At 39.8% G+C, this 21,330-nt stretch overlaps 1 protein-coding gene and 1 long non-coding RNA gene across 5 annotated transcripts; one reads left to right on the top strand and one right to left on the bottom strand.

Moving 5' to 3' along the window:
• Positions 1-124: 124 nt before the first annotated feature.
• Positions 125-21,303, bottom strand: LOC108062987 (SUN domain-containing ossification factor). 4 transcript variants are annotated; one of them, XM_070217380.1, is made up of 7 exons: positions 9,446-9,649; positions 5,298-5,357; positions 5,198-5,219; positions 4,891-5,099; positions 2,850-4,822; positions 1,061-1,760; positions 125-995 (listed from the first exon to the last, which is right to left on the bottom strand). In XM_070217380.1, exons 2-7 carry the CDS (start codon positions 5,329-5,331, stop codon positions 232-234), a joined length of 3,702 nt encoding a protein of 1,233 aa, XP_070073481.1. In that variant the 5' UTR covers positions 5,332-5,357; positions 9,446-9,649; the 3' UTR covers positions 125-231. The 4 variants fall into 4 exon arrangements, with proteins under 4 accessions (XP_070073481.1, XP_017005384.2, XP_070073479.1 ...); XM_017149895.3 differs by lacking the exons at positions 5,198-5,219; positions 5,298-5,357; positions 9,446-9,649 and adding exons at positions 20,340-20,894; positions 20,965-21,303; XM_070217378.1 differs by having other exon boundaries at positions 5,198-5,357.
• LOC138911996 (uncharacterized) lies at positions 10,601-11,885 on the top strand. The gene is made up of 4 exons (XR_011417628.1): positions 10,601-10,968; positions 11,043-11,152; positions 11,483-11,589; positions 11,650-11,885. It is a non-coding gene; the product is annotated as an uncharacterized lncRNA (long non-coding RNA).
• Positions 21,304-21,330: the final 27 nt, after the last annotated feature.

The raw sequence follows: 21,330 nt of genomic DNA, 5'->3' as shown, positions 1-21,330 counted from the left end.
TACTATACTTAAATTTGTTGTTTTTCGCTTAACAGTCATTTGCATTTCACTGCAACACAAAAGGAACTCTCACTTTATCTTCACTTCTCGGGCCTCTTCAAAGTCCTCAAAAAATAACAATTCGTTTGTACAAACAATGTATCGAATGTCGATCCGAATCTATACGATTAATTACAATGTACGCTGATGTAAAAATGTTAACTAAATCGAAACACTGGGTTTGGGTTCTAGTTAAAAATCGAAGGCCTTGCGAAAGAGGTTGTTGAGGGCGCGCTGCTTCTTCTTGGTGGTGGATGAGGTGGTGCTGCCACCGCTGCCACTTCCGCTGCTGCTGCTCGCCAGACCACCAGGCGTTGCATTGCCATTGCCATTCCCATTCGGGGTGATGCGTCCCTCCCCGGAGGACAGAATGGCCTCGCCCAGTATCCGGAAGGAATTCTGCGTGGCGGTGTTGGCGTTCAGGGGAAAATTGACCTCCGACAGCGACGAGCTGTCCAAACTGGCGCTGGGCAAGCTCTTGCTGGCCAGCTTCGCCTGTTGCTGCTGCTGGTGCTTCTCGCTCCGCTTCAGGCGGTACCACTCCCAGGACGTGGGCTCGTGTACCGAGTGGCTGTTCTTGATGCCATTGAAGCTGTAGCCCTTGTTTTTGCTCTTGCTAAATGGCGACTTGAAGAATGCCGGCGAGGACAGGCGTCTCGATTTCTTTGTCCCCTGCTCCTTCTCGGTCTTTCCGTCTACTGTGTCCAGTATCTGGTAGCCGGAGGGTCCCTCGGGCATGAACTCATTGTAGGCCAGATCGCTGGTAGGTATAAAGTTGGCCAAATCATCGTTGTCCAGCATCAGGCTCTCATCGAAGTCGCTCTGCGTGGCTGGTTCCTCGGCGAGCAGATCCTGCGTGAAGCTAGCTGGCGCGGATTCCTGACGTTTCAGAGCCAGCTGCTGGGATTTCTTTTTGCCCGCCTTGCCGGAGCTTTGTTTTATGCTCTTAAGGGTGTCTGAAATGGGTATAATTTGTTAGCATTTTCGATTTTGACCGAGGGTTTTGCAATCAAATACTCACCCACATCGAAGAACTTGTCCGTTTGCTCGCCGCAGGAAGTCTCCGTTGTGTCCAGACTGTTGTGCCAGGAGTGCTTAGCTCCCTTGCGCCTGTGCAGGGAACTCCGGACATTCCCTGTGCCGTTTGTGGTGACACCTAGCATATTGGCGGCTATATTATTGTTGCTACCATAGCAAACGGAAATCTTGCGCTGCCTGTTCGGAGGATCCTGCTCCTGCAAGACGGTGTCCCCGCACTCCTTCAGAATGAGCATGGCCTCTTCGCTGGGACGCCGTTGCTTGGGCGTCGTTTGATTCGGCATCTGTTCATAGGACTTGCGGCGATCCAGCTTGGTTTTGGTGGCCACAGGTGGATTGCCCGGCTGATCCTTCTTCAGCAGCTGCTGTTGCTGGCGGCGCAACTTGCGGTAGTAGACGGTGCCCAGGACGAGCATCAGAAAGATGCAGGTGCCCACAATAATGATAACCAGGATGCAGGCCTGCACCTGGTAGGACAGAGCCCTCACCTCGCCGGCCAGCTCCGCGCTCTGCTGCTGGTACAGCTGCTCCTGCTCCACATACCGCCGGCTCTGGTCCTCCAGCTGGCGCACCGTGAGCGTTTGTTGCGTTAGCGTCTGCTGCAGTTCCTCCACCTGCTTCTTGTAGCGCCGCGAGAGCTCCTCCAGGTACTGTCCAGACAGCGACATGTTCCGTTCGAGCGCCTGCGGAAGACAGAAAGCGTTCAAAGCGTCGTTCAAAGCCAGTGGTTAGTGAATTTAGCGGGTGGAACACGGAGAGAAATGGGAGAACCATCAAATATTAAACTATCAATATAAATCTTAAGAATTCGCGGTTTCTGAAGAACTGATTTAAATATCAAACCAAGTATAAGACCAGGCTTTATGATTTTTATTTTAAAACTCAAAAATAATCATTATTCTGAAGTTTACATTTTTTTTGATAAAAACAATGATTATTGTGTGATTTATTTATCATATTAAAATCATAATGATTACGGTGCCTATCTTAGACATTTTAATTTATCTATAAAAAACATAAATATAATAATGTTTTCAAGAAAACCAATATATTGCAAACCAGTTTCTAAAATTCTATCCACAAATTATTCCAATTTTTCTCTGCGTAACCACAGTATGGTTTTGAATGGATTCGCATATGTATATTGATGACGTCGGTCGGCAAGGTAGCGAATTGGCTGGCAGAACTGTTACAAGGATGAACCACTACACAATCCTTGGGCGGAGTCCAAAACGGGAAGTGGCTGCCGCTTGTAATGAGCAGCCAGCACGCAAGCTGGCTATAAACAAGTCACAAAGAGATTGCGAGTGCCAGAAGTCGATTAGGTGTTACCCTTTTTAAAAACTTTAAGAGATTTTGCGAGTGCTGATTTGCTAGGTAAAAGGCTAGTATAAATACATCCTTTAAAATTTCACATTATATAAAATCAACTAAACAGATATTACAAAAAAACATTTTATTAGTTAATATTAGGTTTTCCTTTTTTAAGGCTATTTTTTAAGAGAACTTGTTATAATATTCCCTTGAATGACTTATTCTTTCAACACCCGGTTCCAAATATAATTACATGACTCCTAGCAAGTGTATAATTTGGCTTCTGTCTTCCGGCCACTGCGAAGGTTTCTACTAACCCCCACTTCATCCTGCGTGGGTGGTTGCCTAGCTAGTTTCTAGTTTGCTTTTTCGTTTATTTCTGTATTTTTCGCCACGCCAACTGATGACGCACATGAATGGGCGGAAACCCCTTGAAAGGGGGATCTTGTAACACTCACCTTTATGCGATTGGAGAGTCTGATGAACACACTCTCCGACTGGGCACCGTTCGTCAGCTTCTGCTGCAGATTCACGCTTGATCCCGTGGCTGATCCAACTGCTCCAATTGCTCCACCTGCCATGCCCAGATTGCCGTTTCCGTTCACCACAGCTGCTGCAGCGGCAGCTGCTCCTCCGCCAGCAGTTATCGAAGCCACCGTGGTGGTCAGTAGATTGTCAATGCTTTCCCAATTGGCCGGATTTCCCTCCTCAATGGCTAGATCTCCGTTCGGCGGAACTTCACTGGATGACGAAGGCACATTGGTGCTTGGAGCGTTGGTGGTGGACTCCACGTCGCTGGCTTCCAAAGTGGTTGGCATAGTTGGCTCCGGAGGCAGCTGAACTTTTAGCACCACTTCCTCGGACTCCGCTGCCACATTGAATATATTCACATCGGCTGGCGTGGAGTTCGTGGTGGAGGAAGTTTCACTTGAGGTCGACGACGGGTCTTCCACTGAAGGCACTTCTTGGCTGGATTCGGCCACCATAACCTCCAAATTCGGGGTTGCAGGAGGTTCCTTCTCCGAAGCTCTTCTTGCTTGGCTTCCCTCGATGTTCTCACAATCCTGACGAACTCCCGTGGCCGTGGCATTATCCTGCAGCTGCTCGGGCGCACTGACATGCTGCTTCAACGCTGGCGTCTTCGTTTGCTGCTGTTGATCGGTAACATTCTGCTCCGCCTGGATCAATTTGCACATAGCTCCCACATGTTCCGCTGGCAGCATGCTGAGGAAATAGCTCTGTTCCTTGCCCATTTTACTCGAGGAATCGGAGCCCATTAGGCTTATGCCGAAATCCTCCTGGCACACACGACTCTGAAGAAGATCTGCTCGCAGACGAGTGAGACTGAGGAGCAGCTGCAGCTGCTGGAATTGGCAGGACAGAAGGCTGTTGATCCTCTCCACCAAGGTGCTATTACAGTTGCTGCAGTTGTAGGCTTCAAATGCAGGTGTTTGGCAGAGCAGCGAGTCAGCCGACCATTTAAGAGCCTTTGTGGGTTTCACCAGCACCTCGGCTGCCTTCTTAACCATCTGCATCACCGCATCCGAGGCGCTTTGAAAGATGTTGCCACCACTGCCCACGGCTGCCTTCTGTTCTTGAGCCCCGTAGTCGTCGTAGAAATCATCCAGATCATCGCTGGGCCGAATTTCCGTTTCGAAAGCCTCGTATTCGGATGTGCCGAACACTCGGAACAGCGAAAGTGGACAAAAGTGCTCATTGGCGTAGTGCGAAGTGATCTCGACGCGCACGAATTTTCCAAATAAATGAGGATGCAGTTCGAAGGTCTGAATCGTTCGCTTGTCCTCCGCCGCAAAGCGTCCCACATTGCTCCAATCGCGGGTGGGGAATCGCTTCGAAACGGCGACCGTAAAGTTTTTAGGCGATGAACTGAAGAGCTCATAGTTGGCCACGTCCACCTTCTGCGCCTGAATGGCCTCGCATAGTTCGACGACGAACCAAATCCTACTTCCGCAAGTGCTCAGCATATACTCATCGGTGGATTGGGTGAGCACGGCCTCCGTGTGCTTGGACTCGGAATTGTGTGCAATGATCTTGGCTCCGCAGTCCGGAGAGGCGTAGTTCTTGGAGCGCAGCTTCAGTGTCGGCGGCTTTCCACTCGAGGATCCCGTGTTGTTCCTGCGTTGGGCAGAGTTATTCACCACTTGCTGCTCCAGCTCCATGGCCTGCTCTCGGCTGGCCTCAGCCTCCATTTGCTTTTGCGCCCATTCGGAGAACACAGGCATGGGCACCTCCTCGTTGGCACTCGTCAGGTTCGCTGTGGCCTCCGTGTCATTGGATGCAGATGATCCTCCTGTAGGCTGCAACTCCTCGCTGGTTTCATTGCTTTCACCTGCTGGCGTTGCATCCTGTGCAGGTAATCCCTCTAGGTCGATGCCTCCTCCGGGATCATTTATCTTCGGCAATTGCTCGTCTAAAAGGTAGAAATTAAATTAATTTCTTATTAAAGTTTTTAAGTTTATTTTACAATATATTTCTTACCCTTTTGAGGCACTTCTTTGTCACCTTCAAGGATTATCTTGGGCTGATCTTGATGAGGTGGCTGCTGTTGATGTTGCTCCTCATCGCTATGGTTGCCCGCTGTAACCTGGGAATCATCGAGGATAACCGATTCAAGGCGGTTCTTCACTCGATCCAGGGGCAGCTCTGTAATAGTGACAGTTGGCAGCTCCGTAATGATCTCAGGAAAGCTGCAATAAAATTGAGAAATTAAAATACAATGCATTTATACAAAAATCTGGGACATAAGGTATTTTTATGGTACAGTTCAGTACAGTTAATATCCCACCTCATGAACACCGTTGATATGGCTATTATTTGAGAGAACCATATAATCCAGAAGAATATTAGAAACATGGTCAGGTTTGTTTTCAGCTTTTTCAACTCACAACAAATGAACTTCATAACGAATTGTAGCAGCATTTTTCGTACATTCAATTTTTGGGGCTCTAATTGCGGGTGATCATTGTTTAAATTACGTATTGGCTGATCAAATAACCACAGCTGTGACCCTGCTTTAGATTTAATATCTCTCTCGCCTGTATCCGCAAGCCAAATGGGAACCGAGTTTAGGCCACGTTGGAATCTTGTCCAGCTGATTGCCGAGAAGCAAATATCTAGAGCAAGTCATAATACTCGACTGACGGAGGTGCAAAGTATGTAAATATGGAAACAATATTCGAACTCACACTGAGAACGTTTTGTTTTTACTTTATTTCTTACGAGCGAACTCGCAGCAGCTGTGAAAAAAAGTCAGGGGAACCTTAAAGGGGGTGCGGTGAAAAAACCCAGACTTCTCGCGGAGAATTCACTGATCCACATTTGAATGTAAAGTGCAGGCGTGATAGCGATCGCTTATTTATTTGTCGACATGAACTTACTGAGTATTTTTTAATTACCGGGGAATTTACAGTTCAAAGAGCTTAGAACTAAACCAAATTTTGAAACAACAAGATTATAAATAGAAAAATAATTTCTCAACTTTGTCATTTTTGGTTGCTGAAATTTTGCAAAAATATATATTGCAGTTTTGCAATTATGTTGAATTTTTGTGTAAAAATGATTTCAAGATGCTTGTGAGAGAGAAGATCTGACAGGGCAAATGTAAAAGTCTTAAAACTAATTAAGCAGACTGAATAGTACTATATGACATATTATATACGCCTTTCAAGGAAATGTGCGTGAAAATAGAAATTGTGTCAAAATCGGATTTATGAAAATATTGTGGGGGCGTTGACAGTTTATAAATAAATTGATCAAATTATGTCAAGTTGAGAACGCGATAAGTGCAATTATTTTTGGTAGAGATAGCCAAAATATATTTGCCATTTCAATGTTTAAATTTCTTGGTCACTGACCGCTTTCAACAATTCGTACAATTAATGGCGACTCTACGGGGGCCTGAATAAATTCCTTTAAATGCGTTTTCTCGTGTGCATTAAGTATATATATTTTTATTGTGGCATATATTATTATGTCATGGCTGCATCTCTATTGTTGCCTATAAAACGCTTGTTCATGTGGATTTCCTGCTTCTTTATGCATGAGATTAAGTCGCAAATAGATTACTTTCTCCCTTTCCTTGGGATTTCCCACTTCCGTCACAAGAATTAAATGTGGAATTCAGGTCCAAAACAAATATTTATCCAAATAAAACCTGTTGGCCTAGTCTGTTTTTATAAAGTTCCATTTAAAGGCTTTTTGTGAATTTAAGCTCAAATAGAATTTAGTTAACTTTAATATTTTTAGTTAATTAAACTATTCCACCATTTTTTTCTGTACAATAATGTTTAATGTTATTTAAGTTATTTAAATACTAATACACAAATCAATCAATGTGAGCAGCAACAAGTGTTATGCCCAAAAATACAAATAAACACGAAGTCGAGTAAACAGAAAATAATTTCAACAATTTCAACGCGCTTTTGACATAATCGAAAAACAACAAACGAAGCAATGAAAAAATAAGAAAGCAATTGAAATGTAAGTAACTGACCTAAGCAAATAAAACGATTGATGGGCGAAAAATGTGGGTATTATTCAAGTATTATAAATGTTTATTGTAAATAGTTTTAAAAATACAATTATTTTTCTACTCAGAAAAAAAATGACAACTGATCAGATTGATATTCATATCATTCATTAATAAGGATTACGTTTACCATATTTAACATTATTTGTTAAAGAATGCCATATTGGGGTATGAAAATTGGATATTGGATATGAAAAAATATCAAGTGAATATGTTTAAAGCATAAATTTCATATAAATCATATCGGTTTATTATTGATATGAAATAATGCAGAATTGACCCTATTTCATATTAATTTTTTTTTTCTTAAGAAAAAAAGGAAGTTATTAAAAAATAATATTTAATAGCAATCAAAAAAATGTTGTACCGAGACACTGATACCAGACGCCTCGGCATCATCTCCATCTGATCTTCAGTCCTACCAACCGGAAACTTGAGATGACAGCGGGAACAAAAAATTCAACTTTTGAGTGGACTTGGCCCACCTCGAATCTCTCGAAGCCTCACGAAACAAAGTGGTTCGAAAAATGATGAAAAAAAGCGGCCTTTCGAGGGGCGACATGCAACAATTAGCGCACATTTGTATGCATTTTTATTACATAATAAACAAGAGAGTGTCTATCGCCCAAGCAGTTTACTCTTTCCATTTTGTTCGTTTAAAGGTCCCAAACTAATTAACCAAAATTCGCAACTGTTAGTTCCTCTTTCTCTCGGTTCAAAAGAAAAGTGTATCAAATGGGTGCTAAACCACAGTGTTAAATGTGTCCAATTCGCGAGTTTAAAAGAGGGCGGAACACTTCCCATTCCTGCCAGGCCAACATATGTAAATTCAACTATTCTATAATAATTATTGGCCTGGGCCGCGAGTCGCGTCAAAAACGCCCACAATCCTCCAAAAGTCCCTGGTCTCAAGAAGGAAAACTTCCCAGCTGGCTATGAATATATATCGTACATACATATATATTTATGACTTGTCTGAACAACAACGCAGAGTAAAGTATGCAAACTGTCTGCCTGGGCAGTAAGTCAAGCCATGTAAGGCATTTTGGGTTAACCTGGCCGTTCCGGCAGTTGCGTTTTCTTGATTTTTTTATTTTTGCACCAACTTGTCTACACGTTTGTCAGGAATTTCTGGCTTTTCTTTTCGGCTGAATTTTGAATAAATTAATAAATACAACATATTCCAGCAACGATGTGAAAATTGCTTCAGTTTCTAAAAAGTGTGAAAAGTGAAAATATTTTATGGGCGCAGCTCCTGTAGAGGAAATCTCTCATACAGATTAATATATTTCGATAAAAATTCCAAATTGATGAGAAAAAGTTAAAAATTGTTTAATTCCAGCCCATGTTGCTCCCTAAAATGTTTGTCAGTATTTGAATGAGCTACTAAAATTTTCGTAAACATATTTAAACAACTAAATCGAACCCAAATAAGTCAGTTATTAACTTAAATTTCGAGCACGAGTCTATGGGTTAACCCAGAAACAAAATGGTCAGAAGTTGAACCAAAACAAAACTATGAAAACGAAAATGAATCTTAATTATGATGGCAGTTTTCACCATAAGCGAATTTGTAATATGTCTGGTCTGCGGCAAAGAAGCATGGATGCAAATATTTATAATGTCTTTTGTCGCTATTCTCGAACAGCATTGAAATGTCTTACGCACATGAAATATCGCTCAAATTCAAAACTACACATTTTCCAATGTGGGTGTGCTTGCCCACTTACAATTATTATAGATCAACCATCTAGTATTTGTTCCTCCCAAATCTCGCGACTTCTGTTTGCTCTTCATCAAAATTTGCACAACTTAGAGTGGCTACAAATAGTGATTTGATGAACAAACTAAATTATAAACACTTGGTGGCAATTTCGCTTAATGGGCATCCGGTTTGCAGATCAAACATTAACCAAAGCCACAATCAATATTGCCACTTGACAAACAAAAGGTGTTGGCGGAAATAATTGCAATTAAGAGCTATTTTTCGTATTTACTTGATCGATATGCGAAATCAATTTGGGTCAGACGGGTTTCTAAGGACTTTAAACTACTATTACTAGTAGGAAGATAAAAGGGATCTCAGCTGTGGTTATTGATGGTTTGGGTTTTCTTAATTAAACGTTTCTTCAAGGACTCTTTTTTTAAGCAACACGGAGGAAAAATATAACAATACGAAAATTAAAATGTGCTACTTTTTTAGCAAATTAATTAGAAACATTGAACTTATTTGAAGAATATTTAAAATATATAAACATTACAAAAAATATCCTAGAATTGTTTTATCTTGTGTATACCGGCAGTATATTGAAATTAAATAATAAATCGAGTACTCAACAAACAATAATATTTTTATATTTACACCTTATCTTGATCCATTTTAATAAACCAAAATTCAAAAAATTTAACAAATATGAACAGAAATAGCTTTCTGATAGAAAATATGAATTTTAAATAAATTTTTAGGAATATATTGTTATATTTTCTCTCTGTGCTGGCAATTACTTGAAATTTCCAAATTAAATCAAGTGTTTTGTGAAAAAAGTGCACTGCAGGCACATCTACACACACACACACACACGAGCGCGTCGGTTAACAAGGATGTCAAGGATACTAGATAAGGTATAGGATTCCGATTCGCGATCTCAAACACCCAACGATGGGAGGATGCGGATGAGGTGGCACCACCGGCGAGGTAGCGGAGCGCACGATCGCACCACTGGAAATCGAAATGAGAACTGAACGTATTACGGAGTCGGCTCTAGGTAATTGTGGTCCAAGTGTGCAGATATATTTGACGCCATATCTCGGAGAGCCGCCATATCGGGAAAACAAGCTTTAGCTTTACGAGACAGACTACGTAGAGAGGGAGAGAGAGTCGGAAAGAGAGCATTACCTCAGCCACCGAGACATCCACATCGACATCTCGCAATCATCTTGCATCGGCCTGCACTTGCAGCTGAGAAGCATTTTGCCGGCAAACTTGTCGCCCAGCTCCCCTCATCCATCTAAGAAAACTGACGCGAAAAAAATCCAAATTGATGGCCAGAAAGGAAAGCACCTAAAAGTGGCAATGCTTCAAATGAGCTCAGGTGTGAGTAGATCATTTTTCAAAGGCCCCTTTTCTTGAGGAAGTTATATAGTCTTGAGAGTGAAAAAAGTGTGAAAATCGCATTTCACATATGGAATATCCACTCATAAAAATCGAACTATTTATTAAAAAAAAAAGCTTACTATTGAATAAGGAAAATAAAAGATTTATTTTATTTAAAGGCTACTCTCAAACAAAATTTGTATTGTTAAATTGACCTATACGGATAGTTACGTAACTATAAAAAAGTATTCTACTATTAAAAATAGTAACGTGTACACTCATAGAAATTTTTACCTAAATACTAGAAAAGTCGCCCTAAAACCGAGGTCGCCCTAAAACTACGAAAAATTTTCTTATTATACGGGTGGCTAGCCCTAAAAATACGAAAAATCGCCATGGAAAATATTTTTTAGGGTTAGTTTTTCCAAAACGCCAAATTTGCCCTGTTTTTTAGGGCGAATTTTTATGAGTCGACTCCAAAAGTAATTCCTTCTTTTTAGGGCGAAATCGCCCTAAAACGCAGAACAAAATAGCCAAAAATATGTTCTGAAATTGCCCTAAAAACAAGGAAGAGTCAAACGAAATTCTAAGACGCAATTAATGGATACATATGTAATATGTGTGTATGTGTGTGTGGTTGGCAGGTCAAAACAAGTGAATGTGTGTGTATATTAGGGCGGACCTTTTTCTATGAATTTTGATGCTGAGCGCATTTGACTTTAGAGAAGTCCACCCTTTTTCTTCTTCTTTGCTACTTTTCGTCCGTTGCAGTGGCAAGGGTGGGGGTAGAAAGAGTTGCATTGTCTAGACTTTGTCATAATTTTTCGGGCGCTTGGCGGCGAAAGACGTGTTTGTGAAACCTTTTGTTTGTGAAAAAGTGAAAAATGTAAACGCTATTAAAGGACTTGGGAGGCGATTCTTTCTCTGTTTTCTGGTGAGTACATACATACATATAATTGTGCAATTTGGATATTAATAACTAATTGAATTTACATATCTGTAACAAAGGAAAATGCAGCTGAAACTTTAAAAAAATTGACTGGAAGCAGCTACGAGGAGAAATTCCTGTTCAACTAGACGGTCCAGAAGCGGAAGTTTTGGAAGTGTGGCAAAACAAAGTAAGATCATTAATAAGAGTATACATATATGTATGTGTATATGTAAATAATGCTTGAGTTAAAAAGATGATGCAACAGAATACACACATACATATGTATATATTTACAAGAAATCTGTATTTATGCACCGGACAAACCGCATTCACAAGTGCATATGCCAAAATAACCCCCATATTTCTATTGCGTCATTTCGTCAGTAACCGAAATTTGCTTTTGTTGCTTCTTTTTTTCCAGAAGTAGCAGCAAACGCAATCGCAGGCTAAATGAAAATTCTGACTGTTAGTAGTGCATTTTTATATTAATTTCTAACAATTTTTTTTCTTGTTTTAGATTGAGAACGTCTTTGAGATCCAGCTTCCGCAAACCACTTTTCGCACTTTTTAAAAGCGAAAGTAAGGGAATAAAACTGCTCAAATCTTTGGAAAGCCACGCTGAAGGTATGTGCTTTTTCTCTTTTTCTTTTCTCATTCAATAAATAGACTGTTTTTATTTAATAGAGATACAATCAACTTTAATTTGGCTTGCGATCCATTCAGTGTTGGTGCGACAGCAATGACAAAGAAGGACGGCGGGAGCAAGAACGCGAAGCACACCATTGCGGACCCGCGAAGCCGTTTCTTGGTTTGGAAGGCTACTGTTGGGGAACTGCAAACACATCTAAAGGCATTGACGGAAAATTGCTAATCCGGAAAGCCGAAACTGCAACCATTCAGCTGCAACGTGGGAACAAGCCCTTTTTGACCTTGGTGAATTTCCAGTTTACCTATCAGAGGTTTTTTTATAGAATGCGAACCTTATTGAAAAGTATTGATGTGTGCTTCAAAATATTTTTTGTTTTAAACCACGACATATATCCAAAAAATGTTTTATGAAATTCATTTAGAGTCTGATAAGAATGGTAAAGCTTTATCCGAACTCTTGGAGGATTATAAAACCTTAAAACTGTAACTATTTTAAAGAAACAATCTGTTCATTCCAAAAAAAAATATTATTTCTATCAGTACTTATTGTAATAAACCTTAAAAGACCTAAAATTCCCTCCGGCGGAAGCACACAACCTAAAGACCAAAAAATACATTAAGCCAAAACATTATTTTTACGATCGATGTAATTCTTTTAGCAATAAGAATAAGTAGAAAAGTATGTAAATGTATATAATTAGAAATTGTGTAAATAACAACAAACAAAAATATAAAAAAAAACAAAAAAAATATAATGAAATCGTATTTTTATTTATAAAAAAAAAACCGGGAAATTTTGGGGAGCACTTTGCTTTTTTTTAGGGCAATTCGCCTATAAATCCAGAAAAACGCCCTAAATTTATGAAAATCTGCCTTTAGTTTCAGGATATTTTTTCATATTTCTAGGGCAATTTGCCCTAAAATCCAGAAAAACACCCTAGATTTATGAAAATCTGCCTTTAGTTTAAAGGTATTTTTTCCGATTTCCAGGGCAATTCGCCTATAAGTCCAGAAAAATCGCCCTGGATTTAAAGGAAACTGCCTTTAGTTTAAGGGTCTCATTTCCTATTTTTAGGGCAATTAGCTTTGAAAATAGAAAAATCGCCCTAGATCTACGAAAAATCGCCCTAAATGTGTGACAAATTCACCCGTATTTTTAGGGCAATTTGCCCTAATTTTGTTGCCTAGTCGCCATTGACCCCCGTTTTAGGGCGATTTTCCTTGTTTTTAGGGCGATTTTACCGGAAAATTTCTATGAGTGTATTTTGTTTTTGCTTTGGGTACTGTAAAAAAGTCAGTTGAATGAATATTGTTGTTGTGAGAGTAAGTATTTGATTGGTAAAATTAACAATTCTGTGGTTTACCAATCGATTTCTTTGTGTGCATGCTCCTGTCCGAATTTGAAACTTAAGACTTATATTTTGAGTAAATTGGTTATTTTTATTTACGTGCATTTATTTTTATAAGTAAGATTATTTATTTTGGAAAATAAAAATCCAGTTTGATTGATAGAGAGTATTAAATTCATTAAATCTACTTAAAAACTTAAGTTTAAATTATGTATTCCTTTCTTTTTTTTTTGTTTAAGCTGACATTAAACTAATTCAATTAAATACAATTAAGTTGTTGTAAAATACACATAAAAACCATCTCCTTACTTTCCAATAAATTTCGTGTCACTTTAATTGGCTGAATTTGGATTGGCAGTATAAAAATGTATAAAATAATTATATCTTTTTTGGTGCCACAAAAATACCGATCAGGAAAGTCATCAAAAATTTTATATTCGTTTTGCGAGCAGCTCAAGGCTTTCCACCCACCACCAGGCGGCAGCGGGGGAAAATAGATTTTCTTTGCCCAGTCAGTTTTCCCAAAGCATTTTTGGTGGGCTGAATGGATTGCGCTGTGCTGGTACTTGTGCCTGGTGTTCCTTGCCCGGGGGCACAGCTGCATTTGGGTGGCAAAAGGTGTCGGAAACGGCTTTAGCCCCCACAATGGATTCCCGATCTCGATGGCGATGCCAAAGCCGAAGCCGAGATGCCAGTCCCCTTTTCCACAGGAAGCCCGCTGGTCTGGGGGTTTGGCCTCGCCATGTGACAGGTTTATGTCTAAATCTGTTGGCCAGCCAGGACCATTAGCATTCGGCGTGGGCCAGGCCCAAAACATAAAGAGAAACAGGGATATATCCCCATGCAAATCTAACGCGATATATATGTATATCTTTGTGAACATAAAATGCTTGCTTTGCCCGTGAGTCTGGGCTATATATTTTATGGCCGGCGATAGCGATCGATGGCTGGACAGAGACATCAGGCCAATAAATATGAGCAAATATTTAGCCAAGCATAATTGCAAGTGCAACGGAAAGTGAAATTGTTAATCGTAAATTTGCAACGTGGGCACAGACGAATTGCACTGTTGGCCAAACAAATAAGGTCTATAAAATCAAATTTGCCTGGGTGAAAGACACAGCCACAGTGCCGCCAATTGTCTTTGATGCGTGTGTGTTTAGCAATTTGTTGTGACTCCTTTTGTGCAACACGGCAAAAAGGTTACGCGGGCCAAAAGTGTCAATTGAATTGAACGATGCCAGTTGTAATTGCAATTGCAGTTGCAGTCATTGTTGTTGCTGCTGTTGCACTTGCCGCAGCAACGCCATTGAAAGATAAACACTTGTAATGCGAAAGTGTTTTCGAACCCAAAGCGCTTACACAATGAGCCATGGCAACAGCGGCAGCAACATCGGCAATAACAGCAGCAAATGCAACATTAACGGCAGCAGCAACAATAACAGAAACTGTGCACCGGACAAAATTAGAGCTTCGTTCAATTTAGCTATATTTAGAACATGTAGAAAATTATTTTTAAATAAAAAAAATAAAGGAGGTGATTTTGAAGTTTTTTCTCAATAAAAACTTGATATGAAACGATGATCGTTTTTACGTTATGTGGTATCACATTGTCACGTTGCTTCTTCCTTTCTTTTTCGAAGTGAGAAAATTTTTGAGAGAGAAAAATAGGCATTGCACGATAAAAACGATATGCCAGAAATTTACCATGCGCATATCAATTTGAACGCGAATTGTTTTTTTGTGTGTAAGTCAAAAAACATTCAACTTTTAGGTTGAAATAGTAAAAATTTTAATTTTAATTATTATTCCATTGATTTTATTTCTGATAAAAAGTTTTAACATAAATGTCTCCAATACTTGAACTATTTCCCTCACTGTAAATACAAAAATCGCTAGACACACACACGAGTTGTTAAGTGGTTGAAGTATTGGCGGAGCCTTCAGTCTGATGAGTGGGTGGCCAGGGGCGGGAGGGGGATAATCAGGAGAGGGGCTCTAAGCTGCGAAAGAAAGTTGGAATGGCAGCTGGGGATTTTATGGCCTTTTTTCTCGGTGCCTCAGAGGGTGGATTCCAGTTCAGAGTTTAGGTTACAGTAAAGCAATTGAACTTTGTGTTAGGTTTGATGCAAAGATCCTTGATCGGTAGTTAAGATTGTGTATGTTTTTATGCATTTTGCATCCCATGTTCATGGCAATGCAGATGCTTGTATCTTCGGTGCTGTCAGGTTATGTAAAAAATAGTCATAAAGTTATTTATGATCTTTACTTCCAAAAACCATAAAATTTATAAGCACGGTAAGTTTATGGAAAGTCCCATTTTAAATTTTTCCATTTTCAATTGTGTAATATTGAAATTAAAACTTCTTTTAAAAATGTGCAAATCAATATTTTAATTTCCTCAATTGAATTGCTGAGGAATCCCAAATATGCAACATCCCACTCGCGGTTTTATTTTCGTATAAAAAAATCTCCCACAACTTAATAAACCTCCATCAAAAGTGCAACCAAACAAACAGTTTACTCAGTTTCCACCGAAGAATTTCGTATTAATTTGTTTAACAAAAAAACTGTATAATAACTCAAAGTCGCGGCAGCAGCTGCCTTGCCCCTCCCCCTTCCGCCTCCATTTCCACCACCCACCTCCACCCTCCCGCCAGTTGGACACCTACGCGTCTCGAACATTTTTCACTCCGCACGATGCCAAAACGTCTACACGTCTACGTCTATGTCTGGGGGTCTGGTCTCCCCACCTCCCCACCACCCCGCGTTTTTCGCCAGATAATCAGTAACAAATAACAAATGCAAGAGACCAAAACAAGGGGAGCAAAAAGACATGAGAGAAAAATGCCGGCAGAAACCGGCTTTTCACAGACCCTCTCTCTCTGCCGGTCGCGAGAGTTGTTTTGTTTTCCGATTTTCATTAGAGAGGCGCCTAAATAAATGAATGAAAAATACAAGTAAAAAGAGCGAAAATGCGAGAGGAATGCCTACGAAAAAAGACAGGTGAAGGCGTACGACAGCGGCTTAATCAATGCAGTTGGACGAGATCAGTAATCGGCGATCACCTGGCGATCAACGATCAGCGATCAAAATTGATTGACGAAAGTCAATGGGCGCACGCTCACAATCAATTAAGTATTCGGACATTGAGGCGAGGCGATAAGATCGATCATTTCATTCCATTCCATTCCGTCGTGGGAGAGGATCGTTCATGACGATCGTTGAGCGATCATTGACAGCAGATCGGCGCTAGTTTTATACGTACATATACGTAAAATATAATCCTCCGAAGCTGCAAGTCCGAGACATTTGCATAAGTGCCAATTGGCTGATCGCCGTGAACGATCTGTGAATTTTATGGGCAAGTCCATGGGACACACGGAAAAAATTTAGATCGTTTTGGGTTATGAGATGTAAAAATTATAGTATATATTGTTAAGGATTATTTAATATTTTTTTACATTTCTCTTTTAGTATAATAGCACTACACATAAAATTCTATGTATTAGCTTCTTTCTGTATTAATATGGATTTTATTTTTCAGTAACAAGAGTTTATGGTTAGAATACCTAACTTAGGATTGATCGCTTAATCTGTTATTTTCATAATGAAAGATTTTTTATAAGATCATTTAGAAGATGTTAGAAGAACTTAATAATACTCCATATTTAGTTCAAGCCCTCGAATAGATGTCCAAGTTTTTCCCTGTGCAACTGCGCTTTATTGTACGTACACACATGATAATGGCTTTTTGCCAAGTTTGATTACGCTAAACAAGATCATGATGCATTTGAAAGCCCAAATTGTAAAATCTCTTTAGAGAGTCCTTTGCATCGAAAGTGAAAGTAATTCCCCGACCAGCGAAAGATTCGCTCGCCGATCACCTGCCAGATACTTGGATACTACACACCAACTACTATATATGCATTCAGTCCCTGGTCTCTGGCAGCAATGTGTGAAATGTCTGGAAGGCTAAAATGGATTTTGATTCTGTCGGCTGCGTGCTACCGACGCGGCTGGAAAAATTTATTTATGTCTGTCAGGAGGCGCTGGCGAAAATTGTTCGAGGCAAATGCAAAAAATGAAAGTAAATTTCGTACTGATAAAGCCATTTACGGGGCCAGCCAGACACAAACATGACATCCAATCGAAGCCAGCTCTGATTCGATCCCATTTAACACTTTTACCACCCTCGATAAAGCAGCGCACTAAAATCAAGTCGCAAACGATATGGAAATATGTTCAACGAAGCCTTTAAAGGATCTGCGAATAAAAGTTGGCGATTTGATACCTCGTTATGGTGGGGTGTTTATTTTAATTTGTTTTTTTTTTTAAATTACAGGGTCGAAAGAAACTATGGTACGAATCCTAAATAATGTAGCCATCTTTCTCACAAATTTAAAAATAAATTGAATATACAAATTTTAGTTTTATGTATAGGATTTCATTGTTTTCCATTTGTGGAATTTATTTTTTACCGAACGTCAGGGAATCTTACTTCTTCCGAATTCGAAACAGGTTGCTTTTGTCTGATCTTAGTTTTCCATGGCACTTGTGGCACCCACAGTGCCTGCGAATCGTAAACCGTAGCTTCGATTTTTTCTACTTTTTGGGATGAATGAAATGGCCGGCCACCAATAGATAGGCCCAGACTGACTGACGGAGGAGGCATTTAGAAAGTACACTCACGCCGAGGAGGCGGCGGGGGAAAATAAATTGAAAAACTGTAAAGCAAATTACCGGCAAAAGGCATTGTGACAAGACAACGCGTGGGTGATCGCCGGAGCTGGAGTTGCAGCTACGCTGGATTGGAATCGGTATGGTATGGAAATGGCGTTGGGTTCGGGCACTGGGCGATCACGTCTGGACAGAGACAGTTTCGTATATAATTCACATATAGTTTGGCCCCTGGTTACGAAATGCCCGCGAATGAGTTATTATTTAAAATATTTTACACATGTCGGTTTAACTGCTAAAACCTAATAACCCCAGGGCTATATAAGCACTTAAATTGGCGAAAGGAATTTCTAGAAATGGGCGGTTGTTTTATAAATTAAATCAAGCAGTACTTAATTATAATTAATTACATTTAAATTAAGCATTACTTAGTTTGCCTAAAATCATGTAATTCAGTTTAATTCATTTCTGGATGCTTTACAGATATAAAAAATAATTTATCTCAAGCTAAACCCGGTTAAAAAATTTAACTGATTGGAAAACTACTAAACTCCTACTAAAAGTCTTCTTCATAAATATATTTCAGGGGAACAGTTGTCAGTAGCAAAATAAGTAAGTTATCACTCCTGAATAATTACTAAGGCAAGTATAAGTAAACTATTAACACAATCCAAGGTCAAGTTCATATTTACCAAGCAGCGATGAGGATGCACATAAAACTGAACCGATGAAATCTAGAACTAGATAAGATTACCTAATGGCGCCAGAAAATGTCTAAAAATAAACCCCAGTTACGTAGTTGAAAACAATTGCTGCACTTAATCAATATCAAGTTGCGGGGGTAAAACTCTATCAATGAAATATAAGCAAATGCATGCGGTTTGTATACTATGAAATGCAATACTATGTATAGCGTACGAGTAGTACATACTAGAGCCCTGCATGAATCATTCAATTTTTGTTTTATTATAGTATGCCATGAAATTTCTGATTTGTTTAATTCAATTCTATGTGAAATAAATTGAATGTTGTTCTAATTCATTTCGAATTGAATGAATTGAATGAATTATTTTATGAATTTTTTGAATTTTTCAGATTTTTTTTCTGTTTTCTTTTGAGAACAAAAAGTGGAAAATTTTTAACAAATCAATGTTAACTGCATAGTAAATAAAATTCAGGCAGATTTAATCACAAAATTATGGCCCTTTCTTCTTCAAAATAAATTGTCGTTTGAATTATTTCGGAATTCATGCCATTCATTCATTCAATTCTATTAAACTCAAAATTCAAATTCATTCAATTCTATTAAACTCCAAAATTCTAATTAATTCATTCATATAACAAAAAAAATTCAAAATAATTCATTGGATCCATTCATGCAGGGCTCTAGTACATACGAAACAATTATCAGCAATTGTAAAAGCATTTGCAGTCACAAAGATTAACGACGTGGCGATGTCGCGTGCAAGTAAGTAAACAAAACTCTGGGAATTGCCTGAGAATATTTTAAAAATCACAAATGAGTTTGACGCCACACGTAGCTGGCGAATAGTATCATATAGCCCATCGATAATCATATTATTGGACAGTGCTATTTATAGGAAAGAAAAGCAAACCCCCAGCAAAACATTCAGCGGTGACCTTGCCAGCGAACAAATGAGTGAAAGGCATCTTTTATCTCACCCAGATGTTGATGGGTTGCAAGTGAAGCATGTGAACGAACTTAAATCGTGCCCGCAACCTCAAGACGTGACAACAACAAGCCCGGAGTGCTGATAAGCTTTAGTCGGCTAACAGAAGAGCCCCCCAATATAAGAAGCGAATAGCTTTAGTACAGCTGATAACAGCACGAGTTGTAGATGAAGGCCAATGCTAGGGAACTTAATCTATTTTCTTGAATGGCTTGAAATAAATATGAAAAGCATTTAATTTTAGGGACAAATTATTAATATTTGAGAAAAGACCTTAGTAGAGTATACTTATCTTGTAGCGGTAAAATAGGATCAACAACAATAAATATATTTCATAAATGGAATTTTATTCAGCCCGTGCAAATAGAAACCCACAAACATTTTTTATTTTTTCACTTTTAGAATGAAAATCCAGTTTGTAGGAAACAAAAAATAATGAGATTGCATTTCAGACATGCTATCATTTTTTATCTGCTTCACATATTCAACCCCTGTATTTCTTCTCTTTAGTTTCTTTCTGTTCTCTCTGGACTTCGACAAAGTAAATTAAAATTGGCCTTTGCTGTAGCCCTCATGTTTGATTTATGTTCAAGTTCAAGCGAGTAAGTCACGTCGATGGGAAAATGCTTTCGTATTGATAACTGAAATTGCGTCAGCGGGAAATACATACTTCCCCTGGAAACACAACTAGAAAGGCACGTCAGTGGGTCACTAGCACTTATCAGTAAAAACCCAGTCGTTCCTAAGGCAAGTGCATAGGTATTCCGCAAAGTAATAAAAAAGAATATTACAAATTGAAATAATAAGTTTACAAATAGCTCCATTTCATTCAAAAAGACATTATACATTAGTATATATGTATTACTCATTGTTTACCCAAAAATAAATAACAAAACATGATTAAATCATATCGAAAGGCACTCCTTAAACCTCTGACTTAACCATACGATTACCATTATAACCACTATGATGTTGCCCGCGAGTGTAGGATCAATAAACCACTCACCTTTCTTCCGCCTGCGATTGTTGTTGTTGTTTTTGTTGCTGCAGCTCCGGCGATTGTGTCCCCTCCTCCTCCAATTCCTTTGGTTGCTCTAATTGCTGCGATTCACTAAAACTATGCACTTTCCCGGCATTATTACGATTATTATAATTTAATTGATTATTTGGCACTTGGGCGGTGGATGAGGGGGCGTCACCATCAGCGGCTAAATCGAATTCACTAACATATTCACTATGGCTATGTGCGGCTACCGCGGGCTGTTCCTCCACGGGCACTGACGTGTCCCCGGATATTGGCCGATTGCCAGTTTGCGACTCCGGGGAGGGTGCCGAAATGGTGGGTTCGCCACCATCTGGAGTGGGCAACGCAGCTCCATCGTCGAGTGGCGGGGGCGGAGGCTCCGGTTTCGGTGGCGCCGCCGGTTCTTCCGCATTTAAGTGGGTCTTCCGAACGGCATCCGTAGTCACCTCGACTGAGCCCGAATCTCCATCGTCGTTACTTGGTGTCTGTGCATGTGCATCTGCAGCTGCCACATTGTCGTACAACCAGAAACAGCAGCTGCAATCGGAAAAACCGAAAATCCCCTTAGAAAACACTCCGTATACGGAAAGTCTCTCGAATTCCTCACCTCAGCAGTAGATTTATGTACATAAAGCGCACCAAATGCAGTCGCATGTGCATCGTTTTAGTCGCTCTAACTTAACTTAACCGGGGCTAAAGCCTAATTGGCTCTAACTATTTTACTATTTTTGCAAACTGACGGGGCAGTCGCTCGCAAAAAAATTCCTATATCGTCCTGCCAGCGCTTTTGTCATGGGTTTCGTTGGAAAAATCAACAAACTTGCGGCGCCCGAAATCGGTCGAAGGTCGAACGCGAATTCAACTCCCTAACTAGTAAGTTTAAATAATAATAATAAATTAAAAGCGCTGCAAAATGTCAACGCGCACGTAAAACAACAAAAAACTAACGATGGCCTGGCCAAGCGATAGGCGG

Source organism: Drosophila takahashii, chromosome 2L (genome assembly GCF_030179915.1).
Source record: "Drosophila takahashii strain IR98-3 E-12201 chromosome 2L, DtakHiC1v2, whole genome shotgun sequence".
In the NCBI taxonomy this organism is placed as follows: Eukaryota; Metazoa; Arthropoda; class Insecta; order Diptera; family Drosophilidae; genus Drosophila; species Drosophila takahashii.
The sequence above is the reverse complement of the archived record's forward strand: the minus strand, read 5'-3'. Positions and strand labels throughout refer to the sequence as shown.